Here is a 23,696-nt window from a genome sequence, read left to right on the forward strand (position 1 = left end):
AAAAAAACTCCTCCATAAAAATCAATAACACAATGAGTGAAATAGTGGAATAAAACATGTTTAATGTAAAAAGTGATAGCTTTCAGTAAGAAAGCAGATTATTATATTACCATCTCTTAGGCTTCGTTCACATCTGCGTTGGGGTCCCGTTCCGTCGGAGGTTTCCGTCAGAACGGAACCCTGAACAGACACAAACTGACAGGAACGAAAACCAGAGGTTCTCGTTTCCATCACCATTGATTTCAATAGTGACGGATCCGGTGCCCATGGTTTCCGTTTGTGTCTGTTGTGCACCGGACCCATCGTTTTGCCGGAAGCAATAGCGTAGTCGACAGAGCCATATAATGTACTAAAAAAATATATGTTATATATAAATAGCCTCAAAACTTTTGACTAGGTGTAAATCAACAACATAATGATACAGGGTAAAAAAATATATAACTTTGTTTACAATAAGTGGATAAAAGAAAACTAAAATGTCAACAGTGTTTATATTGAGGCAGTCCAAATAAATGGCAGCATCACATAAAGTTCAAAGAATCAGTGTAAAGGTATGTGCATACGATAACTGCAATTACGTCTGAAATTACAGAGCTGTTTTCAGGAGAAAACAGCTCCTGAATTTCAGACGTAATTGCATGTACTCGCGTTTTGCAGGGCGTCTTTTACGGACGTAGTTTGGAGCTGTTCTTCATTGGTGTAAATGAAAAACAGCTCCAATTAGGTCCCAAGAAGTGTCCTGCACTTCTTTTGACGAGGCTGTAATTTTACGCGCCGTCTTTTGACAGCGACGCGTAAAATGACAGGTCGTCGGCACAGTACATCGTAAAGCCCATTGAAAGTAATGGGTAGATGTTTGCCGACGTATTGGAGCCGTTTCTTCAGACGTAATTCGAGGCGTAAAACGCCTCCATTACGTCTGAAAATAGGCAGTGTGAACCCAGCCTAAGGGTGATAAGCAAATCTCAATACCTGAATATAAACACAAGTAAATACTAAAATAAAAAAACAATAAAGAGGAGGAAAAGTAAAAGAGGGAAAATTACAAAAGGTTTTATCCAAAATCATAATAATACATTAAGTATAGACATATCCATAAATATAGTTGTAAACATGAAACTTCATGACAGTCCCAAGAAGAGACTGTAGTCATTGATTGAAGGGCCGATATGTCTTGTATAGAAACAGTAACATCAGGCATCATGGAATCAGTGATCGGAAAGAAAGAATCTAAAAATGCAAACTGAACAGAAAAACAAAAATGAATACACATAAAGTTAAAATATAATTAAAAGAACAGTAGAGAAATTATAAGAATGACGCAAAACTCAATTTCTCATTCAAACCAACAGGGGCCATTGTGCCAAGAGTAATGATCCATTTACATTCCCTCTGGGCCAAAGTTTTTTTTTACATCACCTCCTCTAATGCCACAGTGTATTCTATCGATTCCCCCATGCCATGTTTTTGGATCGCATGCATGATGCAGTTTAAAGTGTGTGGGGATCGTCTTTAGATGTGTCAAGTCCTCAATTTCACTTGCAGCAATTATATCACGCACATTTTCTCTCATTCTAATGCAGAATTGTCTTGATGTTAGGCCTATATATACTTTAGAGCAGCCACAGGTTGCATAGTATATAACATTGATTGTACTACCCGATATATAGTGCCAAATTTTAAATTCTTGTCTATCATTCATAGACTCAGAAGTGATTGCACGGACTATGTTTGCACATGACATGCAGTCACTGCATGGGTAACAACCACGTATAGGGCCCTTTGACGAGAAAGGATTTTGTTGTTTTTGTATGTAATGACTTTTTACCAACATATCCTTAAAGAGGCTCCTTCACCAGATTATAAGTGCCCTATCTCCTACATAATCTGATCGGCGCTGTAATGTAGACAACAACAGTGTTTTTTATTTTGAAAAAGATAGGGCACTTATAATCTGGTGACAGAGCCTCTTTAAGGTTCATACTCCTTTGTGCTGTCATTAGAGGATTTTCTGGCAAGTTTATTGCAAAGAAGGCTCAATTTGTAGTATAGGCCAATGTTTCTTAAGTATGGACCTCATCAGGGGCCATTGGTTATTAAATGTGGAAATGTACCTGATAGTATTATCCCCTGCTTTTTTGTTGTTTGTTGATGGGTGCAGGAGCGATTTTCGCTCAGTGGTCTTTGCCTGTCTGTATCCCTGTTTGATGCATCTGCGGCTATAGCCCCTCTCCAAGAATCTGTCCTCCAGATCCCTAGATTGTTTTTCAAATTTGACCTCGGATAAGCAGATCCGCCTCATCCTGAGGAATGGACCAACTGGGACGGCTCTAATTGTGGATTGGTTATGTGCTGATGTAGCATACAGCAAAGAGTTGGCCGACGTCTTCTTCCTAAAGATATCGGTCTGTAAAGATCTTTCATTGTCCACCTCAATGGAAACATCCAAAAAGTCAATCCGATGTCTATCGGAAACAAAAGTTAATTTTATGTTAAAGTCATTAATATTTAATTGCTGCATAAATTGCATCAAATGTGCCTCAGTGTCTTGCCAGATAATCAATATATCTCATACAACATTGCACATGGTCCACGGTATGGGCGCCATTGCCATGAAAAACCTGCCTCTCCCAAAAACCGAGAAACAGGTTTGCATATGATGGCGCGCACGCCGCCCCCATGGCAGTGCCCTGTTTTTGTAACTAGAATGTATCTTTGAAAACAAAGAAATTGTGAGTCAAAATATATTCCAGTAGATCCACCACAAGTTCACAAGTTTGGCCGTCCCAGTTGCTCATCCCCAGGAAAAGGCGAACTGCATTAATACCATCACTATGTTGAATACTCGTATAGAGTGACTCTACATCTGCCGTGACTAGGATCATATCTGAGTAAAAAAAAAAAACATCTAATCTTGTCAGTACATCTGTTGTGCCCTTTACAAAAGAGGGCAAGCATTCTACCAGTGGTTTTAAGTAGTAATCAATAAATCTACACACTGGATCACAAAGTCCACCCATACCTGACACTATGGGGCGTCCTGGAGGATCTAACAGATTTTTATGGACTTTCGGGAGAAAGTACAGAGTAGGGATCTTAGGGTATTGAACCATCATTCCATTAAGAATATTTTTAGGGATTATGCCTTTCTCATGGGCTATAATTAATATCTTAAACAGTTCTACTGAGAAAGTACCCACTGGATTATGCGTTAATTTGCTGTATGTTTGTTTGTCCCTAAATTGCCTTAAAGTCTCCTATTCATACTTCTCAAATGGCCAGATCATGATGTTCCCACCTTTGTCTGCAGCTTTATAAACTACGTCATCATATGACTGTAGTTCTCTCAGGGCCTCACGTTGATCCCTGGTTAAGTTATCATATCTATAGTGGCTAGCTTACTATGTCCACGTTGTAGCACGATTTGTTGCATTCAGTGCATTGTACACCAGAGACGAAGCTAGGTTCTCCAGCACCCGGGGCAAAGATTCAGATTGCCCCCCCCCCCCAACTTATTTCCCGACATCTCCTTCCCCCTCGCCATGTTTGATTTCTCTACCAATTAATGAGGTGTCACACACAGCCCCTTGTAGATAGTGCGACATACAGACCCCTTGTAAATAGCGCCACACAGCCCCCCTTGTAGATAGTGCCACACACAGCCCGCTTCCCCCCTTGTAGATAGCGGCACACTCCACCCCTTGTAAATAGTGGCACACTCCCCCCCCCTTGTAGATAGTGCCACACACAGCCCGCTGCCCCTTTGTAAATAGCGCCACATTCCCCCCTTTTAAATAGCGCCACACTCCCCCCTTTTACTTAGCGCCACACCGTAAACAGAGTGGTGAGTGGTAGCCTACCGCTACCACTCTTTGCTCTGCCTGACGTGACTTACTGGAGGAGCCGAGGAGGTCATGTGGCGCAAGCAGCGATGGAATTCCTTCTGACTAGGGTCGGTGACAGCCAGGGCCGGCCTTAGGTTGGATGGCGTCCTGTGTGGGACTCTATTGCCGCCCCCTACAAAAAACTAAAATTAACCACATATATAGACACGCACATACTGGAACATATATACTGTACATACATAAAGACAGATATTTAGACATACAGGCAAATATACATACACACATCTGGAATATTTCCATACAGGTAAATATATAGACGTACAGACACATATACACACACACACACACACACACACACACACACACACACACACACACACACACACACACACACACACACACCGGCAGATAAATACACAGACAGGAACATATACAAATATATAAAAGGCACATATATAGAAGAACAAAGACACATTCACAAACAGACCCATATATACCCAGTACAGATATTGCTGTAGATTTCATGTGCAGCCCTATGTAACACCACAGTTAACACAGTGATAACTGAGTACAGATAATGTAGTAGATGTTACCTGCAGTCCTATGTAACACCACAGATAACACAGTGATAAAGTGATAACCCACGGAGTACAGATAATGTAGTAGATGTTACCTGCAGTCCTGTGTAACACCACAGATACCATAGTGATAACTCTCTGAGTACAGATAATGTAGTAGATGTTACCTGCAGTCCTATGTAACACCACAGATAACACAGTGATAAAGTGATAACCCTCGGAGTACAGATAATGTAGTTGATGTTACCTGCAGTCCTGTGTATCACCACAGATAACACAGTGATAACTCTCTGAGTACAGATCATGTAGTAGTGTTACCTGCAGTCCTATGTAACACCACAGATAACACAGTGATAAAGTGATAACCCTCGGAGTACAGATAATGTAGTAGATGTTACCTGCAGTCCTATGTAACACCACAGATAACACAGTGATAACTATCGGAGTACAGATAATGCCGTTGATGTTACCTGCAGTCCTGTGTAACACCACAGATAACACAGTGATAACCCTCTGAGTACAGATAATGTAGTAGATGTTACCTTCAGTCCTATGTAACACCACAGATAACACAGTGATAACCCTCTGAGTACAGATAATGTAGTAAATGTTACCTGCAGTCCTATGTAACACCACAGATAACACAGTGATAAAGTGATAACCCTCGGAGTACAGATAATGTAGTAGATGTTACCTGCAGTCCTATGTAACACCACAGATACCACAGTGATAAAGTGATAACCCTCGGAGTACAGATAATGTAGTAGATGTTACCTGCAGTCCTATGTAACACCACAGATAACACAGTGATAAAGTGATAACCCTCGGAGTACAGATAATGTAGTTGATGTTACCTGCAGTCCTGTGTATCACCACAGATAACACAGTGATAACTCTCTGAGTACAGATCATGTAGTAGTGTTACCTGCAGTCCTATGTAACACCGCTGATTATACAGTGATAACTCTCTGAGTACAAATAAATGTAGTAGGTGATAACTATACCCACAGACACATATAAACACACACACACACAGAGGCGTATATATAAGGGCAGCAGAGTATATGGGTCAGCAGGGTATATAGGGGCAGCATGTTATATAAAGGGCAGCATGTTATATAAGGGGCAGTAGGATATATAGGGGACAGAAGGCTATATAGGGGCAGCAGGGTATATAGGGGCAACAGGGTATATAGGGGCAGCAGGGTATATAGGGGCAGCAGGGTATATAGGGGCAGCGGGGTATATAGAGGCAGCACAGATATCTGCATTTTATCTGTTCTACTTTAATATTGAACAGACACTTTTACAAAAAGATATAAACACATGCAGAGACATATATACACACACTGTAACATATACACATACAAACACAGAGACACATACTGTATACACACTAGACTCACACACACACACAAACACACTCTGTAACATATACACATACAAACAGAGACAAATACTGTATACACACTACGCACACACTCTGTAACATATAAACATACAAACAGAGAGAAACATACTGTATACACACTACACACACACATGAACACTCACCATGTATCCTTGCTGACAGGATAACAGGTTTCTTGCAGGACGGCCTGTGGGCGGAGCTTCCTCCTCTGCTTCTCGGCTGTTATTTACTCCGTGTGTGTGCATAGCACAAAGTAGACGCAGAGCCCAGTGGCGCTCCCTACATGCTGGGAGGGTGCAGCACGGGAGTGGACCAGAGTCAGAACACCACTGCGTGATCTTCTGGCTCTTCCTAAAGCTGATCGCTGCTGCAGGTGTCCGACATACAGGGTGCCAATCAGCAGCATTCAGCTGCTCTGCGGCGCCCCCTTCCCTACCACCTAGTTGCGCCCAGGGCACATGCCCCGCCTGCCCCGCCTGCCCCCCCCTAGCTACGCCCTTGTTGTACACTTAGACTTCTAGAAGATCTAATAGATTGATGGCTGTAGGCCCCTTAAGATTTGCGGCAGAAATAGATAGCAAAGAAACGCGTAGGACTAATAGAGGGTAGGATAGGAATTAACCAGTTCAGGACCGGGCTATTTTGCGCCTTCAGGACCAGACATCGTTTAGCCCTTTTTTATTTGTTGGGCTAACGACGTGATTTTTGCGACGTTTTTTCCGTAGACAATGCAGGTTTCATTTTTTATCGTTTTTATACACACCTTTTTTGCTATTTTAGAATTTTTATTTATAAAGTTTGAAAATAATAGTAAAAAAATAAGCTTTTTTACATTTCAGCCATTTTTTTTTGGTAATAACATAGTTTTACCCTAAAATAGACCTTTTATTTGTGATCGTCATTGTCTATCGTAAATTTTAATATATTACATGTCTATATTAGAATAATTGGGTCAGCGCTAGCGTTACAACAATGATTGGCGGGGGGAACTGTTTTTTTGGGGTGGGTATTTTATGTGTATTTATTATTTTTATTTTTTTTGCACTTTACTTTATTATTTTTTTATTACTATGGTCTGTCCCTCAAAGGTCAAAAAAGACCTTTGGGGAACTTTATATATTTTTTTTCTTTCTTTTACACCATGTTTTTCCACTGTAACTGGAGCTGCACAGCAGCCCCAGTTACAGGGGAAATCAGCCCTCTCATAGTGACGATTGTCACTAATAGGGCTGTGCTGGGTCTTATTAGACCCAGTAGCAGTCTGTAAGTAACGGCACCCGGCGATCATGTGACCAGTCACATGATCACCGGGAGGAATGGAGACAGCGGCGCGGCCGCTGCCTCTATTCCTATACACAGCGTTCATTGAGCGCTGTGTAAAAAGACATCGGAGAAGACAGAAGCAGCTTTAGACAGAAGCAGCTTTAGCTGTGACTGACAGCCAGAGACCCGACATTCAGCTGCCCGATCGCGCGGGCAGCAAGTTAAAACCCGAGCCGTAAAAAGTCTATGGCTCGGGTTTTAAGGACCCTGACCGCAGGCCGTAAAAATACAGCCAGTTAAGGGTCTTAGCACTTTAACCATATTCCTTGCACCTAACTTGGATGTGCTGGACTTGGATTGAATCTATCTACCTTGTGCAGATCTCTATAGGTGTGGCTATTGGGCGCCACCTATATCTCTGATATTCTATGTCCAGTTTACAAACATATATAAAAACAAATAAAAATAGATGGTAACTAAGGTACAAACTGGACATAAATATATGTGATATGTTATTTTTTTAGCATTATTACCTACCACACTAGATTAATTTATTTTGTGTCAATGCAAAGTGCGAAAGCACTAGACACATATTCTTGAGACATTGTATCATTTATCTTGTATAAGCTGACATACTTATGATACAAACATTGGCAGTGAAGCGTTGACTGTACTTTATATATCCCTTAAATAGGTCAGAGACTCAGTGAAAATAATCTCAACTACACATGTTGTTTCTTATTTTCAGACTGAGGTCTGACTTCAAACGAGTGTTGCTCCCTGATTTTTGCACCTAGAATAGCCTGGCTTCATTTAAAATATAAGACTCTGGGCTCTAGTCCTTATATTCTATACACAGCATGTATTTAATTTCATAACATAATACATATGTCCTTAGCAGTGAAGGGGTTAAAGGGCCATCACACTTGACCCCATATTAAATAAATTAGACAACCCAAGACCATGACTGACAATGAAGTGGAAGCCCACCGTTCTCTCCCAACTCCAACAACCTGGCTCTTGTACCAGGTTTTAAACAAAACCTAATGCTGTACTGATTGTTTTAGGCCCTGTTCACATTCACTGTTCGGTATCTGTCATAGGTATAGATACCTATAGATATATAGGTGTAAATATATGGACAGTTATGTCGCTTCAGCTTCCTGCACAGACGGTCTGATCAGGGACAGTGACATCAGGAGCTTCACCAGAGTCCCCGGGCAAAGCTATTCTTGACGCTTCCTCTGCCTGGGGACTCTATGAATTTCCCCATGGCCGGTGCAATACGTTGCAGCCTTCCGTCAGAGGAAGGCCAAACCATGATGGTTCTTAAAGGGAATGTGTCGCTAGAAATTATTATATATTTGTTTCAGTTAAACAATTAGTATTTAAGTGATTACACATTGTTTTAATTTTTTTAATTTTTTCACAAGTCAGGAAATATTATAAATTAGATTCTAATTTATAACATTTCCATGTGCTGGGCACTAGAGGGAGCCGTTCCCAAAATTGCAGCATGGTCACTGTGGCAAAGCAGCCTCATTGATTTATGCTGCAAATTTGGGGTGGACACACTCTCCTCTAGTGTCCTCACACAATCCCCCCTCCCTTCTTCTGGCTAGTGCCAGGAGAAGGAAGGGTTTGAATGTCTTCAAACCTCCTACACTGTGTGCCGCCATTATCTGAGCGACTGCACAGTGTAGGAGGATTAGATACAGGGGTCAGCAGACAGTGTAACACGAACATACGCGAACATAATACACACATCACATACACGAACATAAATTACCTGCTCCTGCCGCCGCCGTCTCCGCCGGTTTACGCTCCTCTTCCTTGCGCCTTCGCTTCGTTGAACATCTGGCTGGAAGCCGTGGCCGGAAGTCGTCATCTTAGGAACGAGCTTCGTTTTGGTCTGTGTGGGAGCGGTGCATGTGCCGTTCCCACACAGACGGCATACGCTTCTCAGAATGCAACGGCTCCCGATCGCATTCTCTATGGGGTTGTATGTGCCGTATTCCATCTCTGTATGTGTCGTTAATCGACACATACAGAGATGGAAAAAAAATGGCAGCCCCCATAGAGAAGTAAAAATACATTAAATAGTAAAAAATTAGAACACAATTAAATGCAATTTTTGTTAATATTATATTAAAAGAAATATAATAATAAAAAATAAATAAATCATAACACCTTCCCTTTAAGGGCCTTAAATCTAATAACTCTGTCTTCCATTTTCTCACACAGGCAAAGAAATGCTGCCTTTAAAGCTTAAAGACTTGTCTCTCAGAAGATTGAAGGTCATCCCATCAGAGATTCTGTTTGACACTAGAATTCAAAGCCTCAATCTTGATAGAAACAAACTTAAAAGTGTCTCTGGGATAGACCATCTACAGGATCTCAAGAGTTTAATTCTCTCCAAAAATGAGCTAACTAATTTCCCTATGGAAATCTTGAGTTTGATCCATTTGGAAAAGTTGGAGCTAAACCAAAATAAAATACAGACTATTCCCAAAGGTATATTTCCTAACCTAAAGGATCTTAAGCATTTAAAATTAAATAACAACCGCCTTTCAAAACTACCAAAAGATTTGGGCAGTTGTACTAAACTACAGTACCTAAATATATCCCACAATCTATTTACTGACTTTCCTGAATGTATCTTAGAAATAATAGGTTTGAAAGAGCTCTATCTGGAGAACAATAAGCTACAAAAACTGCCTGCTGAGCTCTTCCTCGGTCTCTCCCTGAAAAAGTTCAAAGTTTCCTGCAACCATCTGAGGGAGCCTCCTGATGAAGTGTGCGTGGGTGGTCTCAAACAGATCCGAACTTACTTCCTTCAACTACAGGAGACCCAAGCCAGGGAAGAGAAGAGGATGAAAGTTATTTTTATAGGGGCAAGTCTGGCTGGGAAGACCACAATAAGTAGGAGCCTCAGAGAAGGCCACACTGTTCCTGTACCTCTGAATGATAGAACTGTAGGAATAGAGATCAGTGAATTTCACATCCAAGACCTTACATTTTTATTTTGGGACTTTGCTGGACATCTAGAGTATTACGTAACTCATCACGTTTTTATTACTCCATATGCTCTTGTCATTCTTGTTGTTAATCTACACAGGTGAGTTCAGATGGAAAGTAACAAAGATGTAAAAAAAAACTTGACTTTGAGGTATTAATTGTTCTGTTTGTATAACTGGTTCATAGGATGGCTATAAATGTGTTATACCAAATAAACACTGGACGTGCTCATAATGTAAGAGTCTATTCACATTTATTTATATATATTTACTATACATTTTCGCTTATTTATAATGAAGCCATGACATTTATGATGGATCCATAATAGAGCCATGACGTTTATGATGAACCCTGACTGATTCCAGTCACATGTAATAATGACTGTCAGGTTTCCGGTTTTTCACAGCAAACATATAGCTAAAGACTATGACATTCTTGCCCTCAGAAATACTGGAAAAATCACTGATGGAAATCAAATAATGCCAGGGTGAACAGAGCCTCAGGGAATCGAATGGATTCCCTAACAAATAAAAGTTAATGGGTGCCTCTACATCCAGTAAATGATCCTTTCAATCCTACTATCAAGTTTTAGTGCGCTATATGCAAATGAAAATACCTAAGCCTCCAAAGGCCCTTTTACACTGGCCGATAAGCGGCGGTGCAGTGAGCGCCAATCAAGGAGACATCGTTGATCGGCGCTCGTTTGCTCCGGTCACACAGAGCTATGGATGAGGAGGAGCGGTCGTTACTCTGATCGCTCGTCCCCATACATTATTATCATGTCGGCAGCGCGTCTCCCTGTTTACACAGGGAGATGTGCTGCTGACAACAATAATATTTCACTTTTTTAAAACGATACGACCAGCAGAAGATCGAGCGTTTGCTCGTTCATCTGCTGATCGCTGCCCTGTTTACACAGGGCAATTATCTTCAACGAGCGTTCTATGAACACTCGTCTGCCCGATAATCGTCCAGTGTAAAACTCCCTTTAGTCCATATAACTTGTTCACATGCTGGCTCCTTCTGGCAGAGTAGATTAAAGATGATGCCATAACATTAAAACCACCTGCCTAATGTTAGGTAGATCCCCCTCGGGCTGCCAAAGTAGCTCTGACTCGTCAAGGCATGAACGCCACGAGACCTCTGGCACCAAGACGTTAGCAGCAGATCCTTTAACTCCTTTAAGTTGTGAGGTGGGACCTCCATGGATTGGACTTGTGTTTACAGCACATCCCCCATATGCTCGATCGGATTGAGATCTAGGGAATTTGGAGGCCAAGTCAACACCTTGGTTGCCACTTTTAAAGTAGCTTCTCAGGAACTAAAAAACAACTCACATTTTGTCAACATGTTGTACTAATAAAAAAATGGATAATTTACCAAGAGGTTAATTCCAAAGTGACAGCCAATATGACTCTACTTCCTGCAAAAATAGAAAAATTATAATATCTATGAAAGTCAGCGTTTCCCAGTCAGGGGGTTCTCTGACAGAGAGCTTCACATTTAGATTCCAAAAGGCAATTCTGCCTGAAAGTCCGCAACAAATCGTGTTTCATTTGTTGCAGATTTTCAGCCGAATTTGCCACTGTAGAAAAGACGAAGGGACAAAAGTGAATAAATAAAACACTATACTCTCACCTCCCCTGGCAGAGCTGGCTGGTCTGTGCTGAGCTGGCCTCCTGGGTAGACGTCTCATTCCATGTAATGCTGCAGCTGGTGGTTGGCTGCTGCGACCACATGTAACCAAACGTCATCCCAGGAGGACGGCACAACACAGACTAGCCAGGGGGAGCATGCTCTTTGCTTGGACAGTGCCAGGGAGTCGTGAGTATTGTCTTTTTGTTTATTTTTAAAGTAGAAAAAGTTTTGCAAGTTTGCAATTTTTGCTGCAGAAATGCAGCTATTTCACAGCAAAAAAAACTAATTTTCCATTTGTTGTGGATGTTCATTTCGCCGTTGACATCCCCAATTTAATGGGGAAAATCTGAAACAAATGTGCAACCATTACACAGCATAAATGGACATGCTGCGGATTAAAAAATCAACATGGCACGTCAATTTTTATTTGGACATTTTCTGCAACGTCTGGATAAGATTTGATAAATCTCATCCACTTCGCTGCTACTGTAACATGCTGCAGATTTTTCGACCACGAATACGGATAGAAAATATAGAAAATCGACAGCAATTACGTGTAAACATAGCATTAATCCTGCGAAATCTTCAGTTTGTTCAAAGAGGCCTTGTGAACAAAAATTTCCAGAAATTTGAGCCAAACGATAAGTAGACTATAAACTTGCGTTTTAAATGTGACTGACACATCTGACAATGATAAAAACCATAATGAAGATTTATTGAAAGTAATCCCTCTGTCTTCTTAGACATTAACCTCTAAACATCGTATATAACCAAATAAATTTAAGAGAGAATTTTAAATTTGTGAAATGGCAGGAGGTGTTATATATATATATATAAACTAATTTTGCATTCTTGTATTTACACAGGTACCAGGTCACTAATGAGCAGATTTTTATGGACCTTGTGGGATTCTGGATTAAAAATCTAGTCATGAGGGTACCCAATTCAGTGGTTCTTACTGTGGGCACGCACACCGATTTATGCCAACCAGGGGAAGTGGAAGAGAAGAGTAAAGACATTGAGGAAAGGATCTATAAGATGCTTGATGTACATAAGGCTAACGTCACCCACTTCATAAATAATCTGGAGGAACGTCAAGACTCTGAGCTCTACCTGCAACAGGCAGATAAACTGAGAGATTTATCTACCTGTACCGTACATGTATGCTGACATCTCTTTTCATGTTTAATGATGAAACATTGACTATTTTGTGGATGCATGTTGTCTGGTAATAAATATCACCACTTTTTTCAGAAGAGAGCTTATCTAGGCAGATTTCAGCAGAAATGCCCATAGGCTGGGTTCACACGACCTATTTTCATACATAATGGAGGCGTTTTACGCCTCGAATTACGCCTAAAAAGACGGCTCCAATACGTCGGCAAACATCTGCCCATTGCTTTCAATGGGTTTGCCGATGTACTGTGCCGACGACCTGTCATTTTACACATCGCTGTCAAAAGACGACGCGTAAAATTACAGCCTCGTCAAAAGAAGTGCAGGACACTTCTTGGGACGTTTTTGGAGCCGTTTTCTCATAGACTCTATTGAAAACAGCTCCAAAAACGGCGTGAAAAAATGCGAGTTGCTCAAAAAACGTCTGAAAATCAGGTGCTATTTTCCCTTGAAAACAGCTCCGTATTTTCAGACGTTTTTGGCTCAGCGTGTGAACATACCCTTATATTCACAGGCCTGGATGAACTAATTTGTTGTCTAAATAGCGACAATGTAGAACTGTAGTAGTTTTGAAAGAATACCAGAATAACTGTTTAATAATCAAGAAAACTAAGTATTAACCCCTTAATGAACAGGCCTTTTTGCACATTAATGACCAAGGATTATTTTTTGTTTTTTCACATCGCATTCTAAGAGTCGTAAATGTTTTTTTATTCTGTCGACAAAGCCATATATATTTTGCCGGACGAGTTGTATTTTTCAATTGCATTATATTTGAGTGCATATAATATATTGTTTAACTTTTAATAACTTTATTTTAGGAAAGAATTTAAAATAAGCATCTATTACAGCATTGATTTTCGCATTATAAATTTACGCCGTTCACTATGCCGCATAAATAACATGTTACCTTTATTCTGTGTCAAGGTCCTTCATGTAAGACATACAATGATGTAGTTAGTTAATGCATCTCAGCACAGGTAACTCATGATAGACATAAATAATCCACATAGTAACCAAATCACGGTACACAGGTAAAAATGCATAATGTGATAAACATACATATAATCAATCCTAAATGGGAAATGCATACATAGTACAATAAAGAAAGTGGAAAAGATTACCAGGGCCAGAGAAGGACCAGACCCACGTACACTGCCAAGCACAAGACGCGCGTTTCGCCTAAGCTTCGTCAGGGGGTGGCAGCACCCATTCACAATCATTATTGTATGGGGACGAACAATCATTAATAAGATGGGTCGTCATTTCCATCATGTCGGCAGCCCATCTCCCTGTTTGCAGAGGGAGATGTGCTGCAGACTAGCAACCAATTATTTTGCCGCATCAAATCAAGATCAGATCAGCCGATGAACAAGGATTTGCTGGCTTTTCAACTGATCACTGCCCTTTTTACCAGGGCAATGATTGTGAATGTGTTCATATGAATATTCGTTTGCCTGATTGTTGGCTTGTGTAAAAGGGCCTTTAGTCACACATCAAATATCCTTTTTAGAGCTGCTTACTAGACCCTTTGTTTGGCACTTGGTGGGGGTAGTTAGTGGGTATATTTGTAATTGTGAATTGTTTGCTAACAGGTGCTTAAAATCAGCCATATACATAACAGGAAAAGCTGTCAAAGTAATTCAATACTTCATAACTTAATGATGAATTGTAAAGTAATTCATATTTTATATATATATTTTTGGGATGTTTTCTATTTCATAGGTTTTAAATGTGTTTCCAGTTAATGGCACACACTACAATGACATTGAAAAGCTTAAGAAGTATATCTTAAATACTGTATGCAAGGAAGAGTTATTTCCAAATATAATTAAAATGCTGCCCCCTATCTACAAGGAAGTGGAAAATGGCATTCTTGACCTGAAACAAAGTGAAGAGACACCACAACATGGTAAGTGAAATATTATGATCAAATAAATATGGTAGACAGTCAGCTCAACTGCTAGTATTGAAACATAGGATTAAGTTCTTTATGAAGGCTACTATGGTGCCCTTGGAAAGGGAACCCAGCCTTGACTGCTACGAGGCCTTGGAAGTGAGGTAGCCCAGCTCTGTTTGGTACCATTCCCTTTGCTACTGGGCTGTAAGAACCTGTGCAGTACTACTAATAGAAAAACTGCATGCATAACAAACATGGGTGTAGGGAGTTGTCCCAAAGGTCATATAAAGGGATTAAAGATGAACACCAGGCCAATCTGACCGCAGTGGCAAAGCCCGGCACTGTTATGGAAGGCCAATTTTAATCATTGTGAAGGGCCATTCTCTATTCTATGCATGCCATTATATGTAAGATTTACTCTAATGGAATTATACAATCTATGTTACGGACAGTGTTTTACCCCTCATGCTCACGACCGTTGTGCCACTCGGGACGTTTTTAACGGCATCCGAGGGGCACCCGATAGTCTTCATGGACCCATTCACTTTAGCGTGAAGACATGTTCTATCTTTCCTTGGATCACTGACGGGACTCGGGCGACATACACGGTCATGTGTATGAGGCGTTAGAGTGGTGACTAATACTCAAATGGTGCTCCAAATGGAAAAATAAAGCCAGATGACTGAGACCTGAACAAGATCCTTTTTATTGTGTCTTATGCAGCTAAAACATTAGAAGCTTACATAGATAAATACTAGAAGCAAGAAATGCTCTATGTACCAAAACGATTTTCTCGACTATGTGAAATTAAAAAATAACTAACCACAACCACCGATATGTGTCTCACAGGTATAATGGATTTAGATAATCTTTTGAGTGAGGTCATGATAAAGACTGACAACAGTGACCTGGACAAAAATCTTCTCAAAGATATTTTACGGTATCTTCATCGAATTGGCCTCATTGTGTGGTATGAAGACATCAAGCCTTTGCTGAACACTGTATTTCTGAAACCTTCGTTTCTCATCACAGTCTTTAAGGTTTGGTCCCGTCGTACAGTTTTCTGTTTCTGTGTAACGATTGCATTTACTGCCTAGTAGCTCAATTAATAGTGTTTAAAAATCTGTTTTACAAGATACAGTTTTGGTTAGAGTCTGTTCACATTTGCGTTGGAGGCTCCGTTAGGGGCCTCCATCGCAAGTCGGCAAAGATTACCGGAAACAATAGCGAAACATGCTGCGCTATTGTTTCCGGTAACTCTAGGGACACCCCGATGGAAAGCCAACGGAACCCATTAAAGTCAATGGGTTCTGTTGGCCGCTAGTGGTGTCCGTGTGGCAACGGAAACTACGCTTCTGGTTTTCCCTTGTTCTGTTCCTCTAACGGATGTGAACAGGGCCTTACAATGCAACAATGTTTTCATCATCAGTTATTTTTTAAAGTTTCTGCTTTTCGAAATTGAATATCAAATATATGTTATGTTACAGATGCTTGTCAGACATGACCTCTACAACCAACTTGGGGCAATACCAGCTGAAGTTCTTATTTCAGAAAGAGCCTTCAAGCGTGATGTACTCAAGTGGCAAGAAATGCTGCAATCTAAAGCAATGATTCGTTTTCAAGCTATTAGGGTTTTAGTTAAACACCAGCTAAATACCCTTTGTCTACAGGATACAGATGATCTTTTCCATGATCTGATTGGACATGGAACACAAAATGTAAAGCTACTAAGTCTCCTCATGCATTTCCAGGTTTGCTTGTCTGTAAGAAATGTAAAGAAACTGAATCCAAGAGCCCCCGAGTTTTCTCCTGGGAACCCATGGTCCATGAAAGACACACAGAAAGACCTGTGTTACCTTTTTCCTACTTATCTCAACAATTTCATGGAAGTTACTGAGCGTTGGGGAGGAGACCACTGTGAGGACATTCATATTAGAGTGTACTTTTCTCCGCAAGTTCCAGAAGGATTTTTTCAAAGGTATGGCTTAATTAATGTACTATTTATCTCTCACAGTTTTGACACTTTTTTTCTCAAATTCTATGTTTTATTAATTTTAGCATCAAACATAATCCAGTAACGAAAAGACCCAGCATTTGTAAACATGGAAACAATCAGAGATTTAACCTGGTCCGCATGTGTTAGATATAAAAAAATTTGTCATAGCAGAAAAAATATAGAAGGCACTTGAGATGAAGAAATACTGTATATAAAGGGGCGAGCGATCAGAATAACCACAGCCAGACATTTTTTAAGTGGCTGTAAACCAGGAGACACAGAAAAGACGAAGACACAACGCAACCAATGAAGGAGTGAGAAAACAAAAAGAAGGATAATAGAGAGAGATAAAAAAAAATTGAGAAAAAGGTTTATGTGGAACGAAAAGGACACTTCAATGCGTGAGGTCCACCGATGCCAGTCAGAAGCATGTTAATAGTAGAGGTCTTAAAATGTATACATGGATGCCAAGTAGAGGTAAAGGATTCTACTGTGATCTTTACTAATGCAGTGACCTCTTACATTCTCAATACATTATGGCAACCAATATGCTGGCGTTACCGAAAGGTTGTTCCTTTGCTACTTAATGTTTAAAGGTCAATGAGTATATATATATATATATATATATATATATATATATAATATAATATTATATATATATATATATATATATATATATATATATACACACACACACACACACACACACACACACACACACACACACACACACACACAGACAGTATATAAGCATGTATTAAGAAAGTCCAAGTAATTGCTAATATGAACATGTTTATCCGTACAAATATTTCTACTTGTACTACAACTCCTCAAGTAAGTCTAATAATTAAGACATTTGCCTTTATATTACAGACTTATGGTAAAATCTTGTTCCTTTTATTCTACGCATTGGGTAGAAAAAGACAATTTCCTTTTAGTAAATAATGGAAAACCCCTGTTGGCAAAACAGTTCAACCAGAGAGCAGATAGTTTTCTTGAGTTACGGAGCCGAAAACCAAAGGGATCCAATGGTAAGTCAAAATTTATGTATTCTTGATGGCTAAGCCACCAAATGAAAAATGTCCTATCTTAAACTGCCCATACACATGAGACAAAGTTGGCCGACCATTGTTTGAAAAATTACCGCGAACAATCGTTACGATGGCCGACTGTAGACTGATCGGCTACATTGGAAAATTGAATCCGAAACTAAATGTGTATGGCATGACCAAATTCTTTAATCCGAAACTACATGTGTATGACATGACCGAATTCAGTTGATCATTTGCAACTTTGCGCAAGACCCAGGGAGCAGGGGTGTAACTAGGAAAGACTGGGCCCCATAGCAAACTTTTGACTGGGGCCCCCCCTCCCCTGGGTGTCACACAACCCCCCCCTTGTAGATAGTGCTTTTTTTACAGCCCCCCTGTAGATAACGCCATACCGCCCCCCCTGTAGATAGCACCATACATCCCCCCTGTAGATAACGCCATACAGCCCCCTTTGTAGATATCTGGCCATTTGACTGTATGGCGTTATCTACAGGGGGGGACTGTATGGCGTTATCTACAGGAGGATGTATGGCGTTATCTACAGGGGGGGCTGTATGGCGTTATCTACAGGGGGAACTGTATGGCGTTATCTACAGAGGGGGCTGTATGGCGCTATCTACAGGGGGGACTGTATGGCGTTATCTACAGGGGGACTTTATGGCGTTATCTACAGGGGGGGACTGTATGGCGTTATCTACAGGGGGGACTGTATGGCGTTATCTACAGGGGGGACTGTATGGCGTTATCTACAGGGGGGGACTGTATGGTGTTATCTACAGGGGGACTGTATGGCGTTATCTACAGGGGGATGTATGGAGCTATCTACAGGGGGGATTGTATGGCGTTATCTACAGGGGGGGACTGTATGGCGTTATCTACAGGGGGGACTGTATGGTGTTATCTACAGGGGGGACTGTATGGCGTTATCTACAGGGGGGACTGTATGGCGTTATCTACAGGGGGGGACTGTATGGCGTTATCTACAGGGGGACTGTATGGCATTATCTACAGGGGGACTGTATGGCATTATCTACAGGGGGATGTATGGCGCTATCTACAGGGGGGACTGTATGGCGTTATCTACAGAGGGGGCTGTATGGCTCTATCTACAGAGGGGGCTGTATGGCGTTATCTACAGGGGGGACTGTATGGCGTTATCTACAGGGGGGACTGTATGGCGTTATCTACAGGGGGACTGTATGGCGTTATCTACAGGGGGGGCTGTATGGCGTTATCTACAGGGGGACTGTATGGCGTTATCTACAGGGGGGACTGTATGGCGTTATCTACAGGGGGACTGTATGGCGCTATCTACAGGGGGGATGTATGGCGCTAGCTACAGGGGGGACTGTATGGCGTTATCTACAGGGGGGGACTGTATGGCGTTATCTACAGGGGGGACTGTATGGCGTTATCTACAGGGGGGGACTGTATGGCGTTATCTACAGGGGGGACTGTATGGCGTTATCTACAGGGGGGACTGTATGGCGTTATCTACAGGGGGGGACTGTATGGCGTTATCTACAGGGGGACTGTATGGCATTATCTACAGGGGGGATGTATGGCGCTATCTACAGGGGGGACTGTATGCCGTTATCTACAGGGGGGGACTGTATGGCGTTATCTACAGGGGGGACTGTATGGCGTTATCTACAGAGGGGGCTGTATGGCGTTTTCTACAGAGGGGGCTGTATGGCGTTATCTACAGGGGGGACTGTATGGCGCTATCTACAGAGGGGGCTGTATGGCGTTATCTACAGAGGGGGCTGTATGGCGTTATCTACATAGGGGGCTCCCAACCCACCAAAAAAATGCGACCTACAGTGTGTCCTACAAAAGATATGTATCCACTATCGGATCGCTGGCAGCGATAGGGAGAACGGGGGACCGAGAGTCCCCAGAAGTTCTCCATGACTAACCTCTGACTTCCGGCGTCTGCGCAGCGCAATAAAAATAAAAGGAGCACTGGTCACGCATGCGCACAAGCGCGACTGGCGCTCCATTAATTTCTACGGAGCTGCCAACACAGACCCCGGAAGTCCGAGGTTAGTGATGGAGAACTTCAGGGGCCCCCGTTCTCCCTATCAATTCCAGCGATCACACATGTATCCCCTATCCTGTGGATAGGGGATACATGTCTTTTGTTTAATGGCAGAGCGGGGAGATACCTCCCTGCTCTGCCATAGTGTTCAGTGGCGTCGTGCTGTAGCAGCCATAGCGGCTGCTAGCGGAGCCTCCGGCCATGGTGGGGGCCCGTGCCGGCGGGCGACACGGGCGCTGCTTCGGCGGTAGTTACGCCACTGCCAGGGAGTTATACTTTTAAAAACTGACTCCTACGAAGAATCATATGAATTATTGATCTTACTTAAAACTTCAGTTAAAGAGGCTCTGTCACGTTTTTATTTTAAAAAAACGAGCATTTTTGGCCAAGTTATGACCATTTTTGTAGTTATGCAAATGAGGCTTGCAAAAGTACAACTGGGCGTGTTGAAAAGTAAAAGTCCAAGTGGGCGTGTATTATGTGCGTACATCGGGGCGTTTTTACTACTTTTACTAGCTGGGCATTGTGCATAGAAGTATCATCCACTTCTCTTCACAACGCCCAGCTTCTGGCAGTGCAGACACAGCCGTGTTCTCCAGAGATCACGCTGTGACGTCACTCACAGGTCCTGCATCGTGTCAGACGAGCGAGGACACATCGACACCAGATGCTACAGATGATTCTGCAGCAGCATCGACGTTTGCAGGTAAGTCGATGTAGCTACTTACCTGCAAATGCTGATGCTGCTGCAGAATCAACCTCTGGTGCCGACACGATGCAGGACCTGTGAGTGACGTCACAGATCTGCACTGCCAGAAGCTGGGCGTTCTGAAGAGAAGTGGATGATACTTCTCATCAGAAAGCCCAGCTAGTAAAAGTAGTAAACACGCCCCGATGTACGCACATAATACACGCCCACTTGTACTTTTACTTTTCAACACGCCCAATTGTACTTTTGCAAGCCTCATTTGCATAAATACGAAAATGGTCATAACTTGGCCAAAAATGCTCGTTTTTTAAAAATAAAAACGTTACTGTAATCTACATTGCAGCGCCTATCTGCTGCAATAGCAGATAGGGGTTGCAAAATCTGGTGACAGAGCCTCTTTAAAGCTGCCCATTTGTGAATTGCCAGCTTCAAGTGAGTCTTTAAAGAGGATCTGATAGACAAAATAGACGAGGAGACAGCACTTCCAAAATATGTCAGCTTTTTAATCACCCGTGCGACGTTTCAGTCCAGCAGGACTTTTCTCAAGCATGGACTGGACTGAAACGTCGCACGGGTGATTAAAAAGCTGACATATTTTGGAAGTGCTGTCTCCTCGTCTATTTTGTCTATCTGATATTGGGGACCACGGATCCGGTCCTATTGAGGCGTGCACCCACTTGTGGTCCAGTGCTGTGGTAATTTTCTGCTTTAAAGAGGATCTGTCACTAGTTTATTAATGCCCTATCTCCTAACCAATCTAATAGGCATGTAATCAGGGGCGTAACTAGGAAAGACTGGGCCCCATAGAAAACTTTTGACTGGGCCCCCCCTAGGTGCCACGCGCAGCCCCCCTTATAGATAGTGCCCCCTGTAGTTTGTGCCATACAGCCCCCCTGAAGACAGTGCTATACAGCCCCCCTGTAGACAGTATCACACCCGACTTGTAGATAGCGCCCCCCACCTCGCCCTTGTAGATAGTACCATACAGCCCCTCCCTGTAGATAGCGCCATACAGCTCCCCCTATATATAGTGCCACACAGCCCCACCCTTGTATAGAATGCCACACAGCCCCCCTTAGTAGATAGTGCCACACAGCTCCCCTTAGTAGACCCCTGTAGATTGTGCCACACACAGCCCCCTGTAGATAGCGCCACAGCCCTCCCCGTGTAAATTTTGCCATACAGACCCCTAGTAGATAGTGTCACACAGCCCCCCTTAGTAGTGCCACACAGCCCCCCTTTAGTAGTGCCACACAGCACAGACCCTTGTATATAGTGCCACACAGCACAGCCCCTTGTATATAGTGCCACACAGCTCCCCCTTGTGTATAGTGCCACACAGCCCCCCCTGTATAGTGCCACACAGCTCCCCCTTGTATATAGTGTCACACAGCACCCTAGTATATAGTGCCACCCTGCTCCCCCTTGTATATAGTGCAACCCTGCACCCCCCCTTGTAATTAGTGCCAACCTGCTCCCCCCTTGTATATAGTGCCATCCTGCACCCCTAGTATATAGTGGCACACAGCCACCCTCCAAAAAAATTAATATTGTACTTACTTTGCCCCGTTCTTGCGAGGAACGGAGCACTGCACAGGCTCTGGTCGGGACACATGCGCAGACCAGCATGATGCACTGATGTCCTCACGCCGGCCTGCGCAGGGAGTCTCCCCAGCACCTTATAGGCTGCAGGCCTAAAGTGGTCGGCAGCCTCAGTGCCGATTCTAGCTTTTCTGCTGCCTGATGTGAAAATTAAAATGGCGCCTCCCAGGTTTTGATTGACATCCCCCTGGCTGTTCTACATCTCTACCAACCTCCTCAAACTTTTGCGGATGCGCCATTGCCTTGTACTCCCCTGGCATGCGCGGTGCAGTGATGAAGCCAGGCAGAGTACACCTCGCTGCACAATGCGTGCCCAAGTAGTACAAGGCAATGTCGCATCCGAGAGAGTTGTATCAGCCAGGGGATGTCAATCAAACATGGAAAGGTGGGTTTAGAGGCAGGATGATGTGACTCTTCAGGATACCAACACCGCCCCATGATCCTTTAATGAGTAATAATCATACAGTGTGCGCCGTTTTAAAACTTGATTTTTTATAGATATTGCTGCATCTGAAAAAAACATACATGGGAATCTTTGGAAATATTGTCAGGTCATGTATTACCGCATGGTGGCAGTTCATGGGGTTAAAACTACCAGACAGGTTCCCATTAAATATACAATGAATTGAAAACAACTCCATCTGCCCTGCAATTTTGCTATTATAAATATATCCTATATAATTACAGCATCAGAACCAAGCTCATACATATATACGGCACGAGAGCCAAGCTCATACATATATACAGCACCAGAACCAACCTCAGTACATAAATACAGCACTAGAACCAAGCTCTGAAATATATACAGTACCAGAACCAAGCTCAATACATATATACAATACCAGAACCAAGTTCAGTAGATAAATACAGCACCAGAACCAAGCTCAGTACATAAATACAGCACCAGAACAAAGCTCATACATATATACAACACCAGAACTGTCATGATCTGTGGGTATGTGGACCCACTGGGCCGTACCGCCGTAGCGTTATAGCAGCTGGCCAAACGGGGTACAAAGTTAATGTCTATTGTTCGGATAAAGGTAACTGTGGCAAATCATACAGTAGCGATGGTTTAGGTTCGGATGGAACTCCGGCAGTAGGCAGACAACAAGTGCGGAGAAACACAGCGGGTGTAGTAGGCGACACAACATGACTCCAACTCATTACAGCACAGGAACACAGTAGCACGGGAAACAGGATACAGGTAACAGGAAAGGGAACTGGAAAACACTCAAGGAACCATTTGCAAAGACAGACACGGGTAGGTACAAACAACGCTCAGGCAATGAAGGAAGAGGCATGGCCCTTCTTATAGTCCAGGGTCATCTAGGAGCAATCAGCTCAATCTCACACATGTGTGCGCTCTGGCTCCTTAAGGCTGGACTCAGCTCGCAAGCGCACCCTAGTGGTCACTGCGGAACAGGATGGCCACATGTGCAGACATCTCTGGAGAGAAGGGTGTCG

General features: G+C 42.5%; 1 protein-coding gene across 1 annotated transcript in view; it reads left to right on the plus strand.

Moving 5' to 3' along the window:
- LOC142660168 (malignant fibrous histiocytoma-amplified sequence 1 homolog) overlaps positions 1–23,696 on the plus strand; it is a 50,728-nt gene that overhangs the window by 9,602 nt on the left and 17,430 nt on the right. Inside the window, exons 2-7 of the mRNA XM_075836750.1 lie at positions 9,342–10,215; positions 12,620–12,914; positions 14,655–14,841; positions 15,679–15,869; positions 16,317–16,807; positions 17,699–17,856. Of these exons, the coding sequence (XP_075692865.1) occupies positions 9,342–10,215; positions 12,620–12,914; positions 14,655–14,841; positions 15,679–15,869; positions 16,317–16,807; positions 17,699–17,856 (2,196 nt within the window). The remainder of the gene's footprint in view (positions 1–9,341; positions 10,216–12,619; positions 12,915–14,654; positions 14,842–15,678; positions 15,870–16,316; positions 16,808–17,698; positions 17,857–23,696) is intronic.

The sequence above is a fragment of the Rhinoderma darwinii genome, chromosome 9 (assembly GCF_050947455.1).
Source record: "Rhinoderma darwinii isolate aRhiDar2 chromosome 9, aRhiDar2.hap1, whole genome shotgun sequence".
Taxonomy (NCBI): Eukaryota; Metazoa; Chordata; class Amphibia; order Anura; family Rhinodermatidae; genus Rhinoderma; species Rhinoderma darwinii.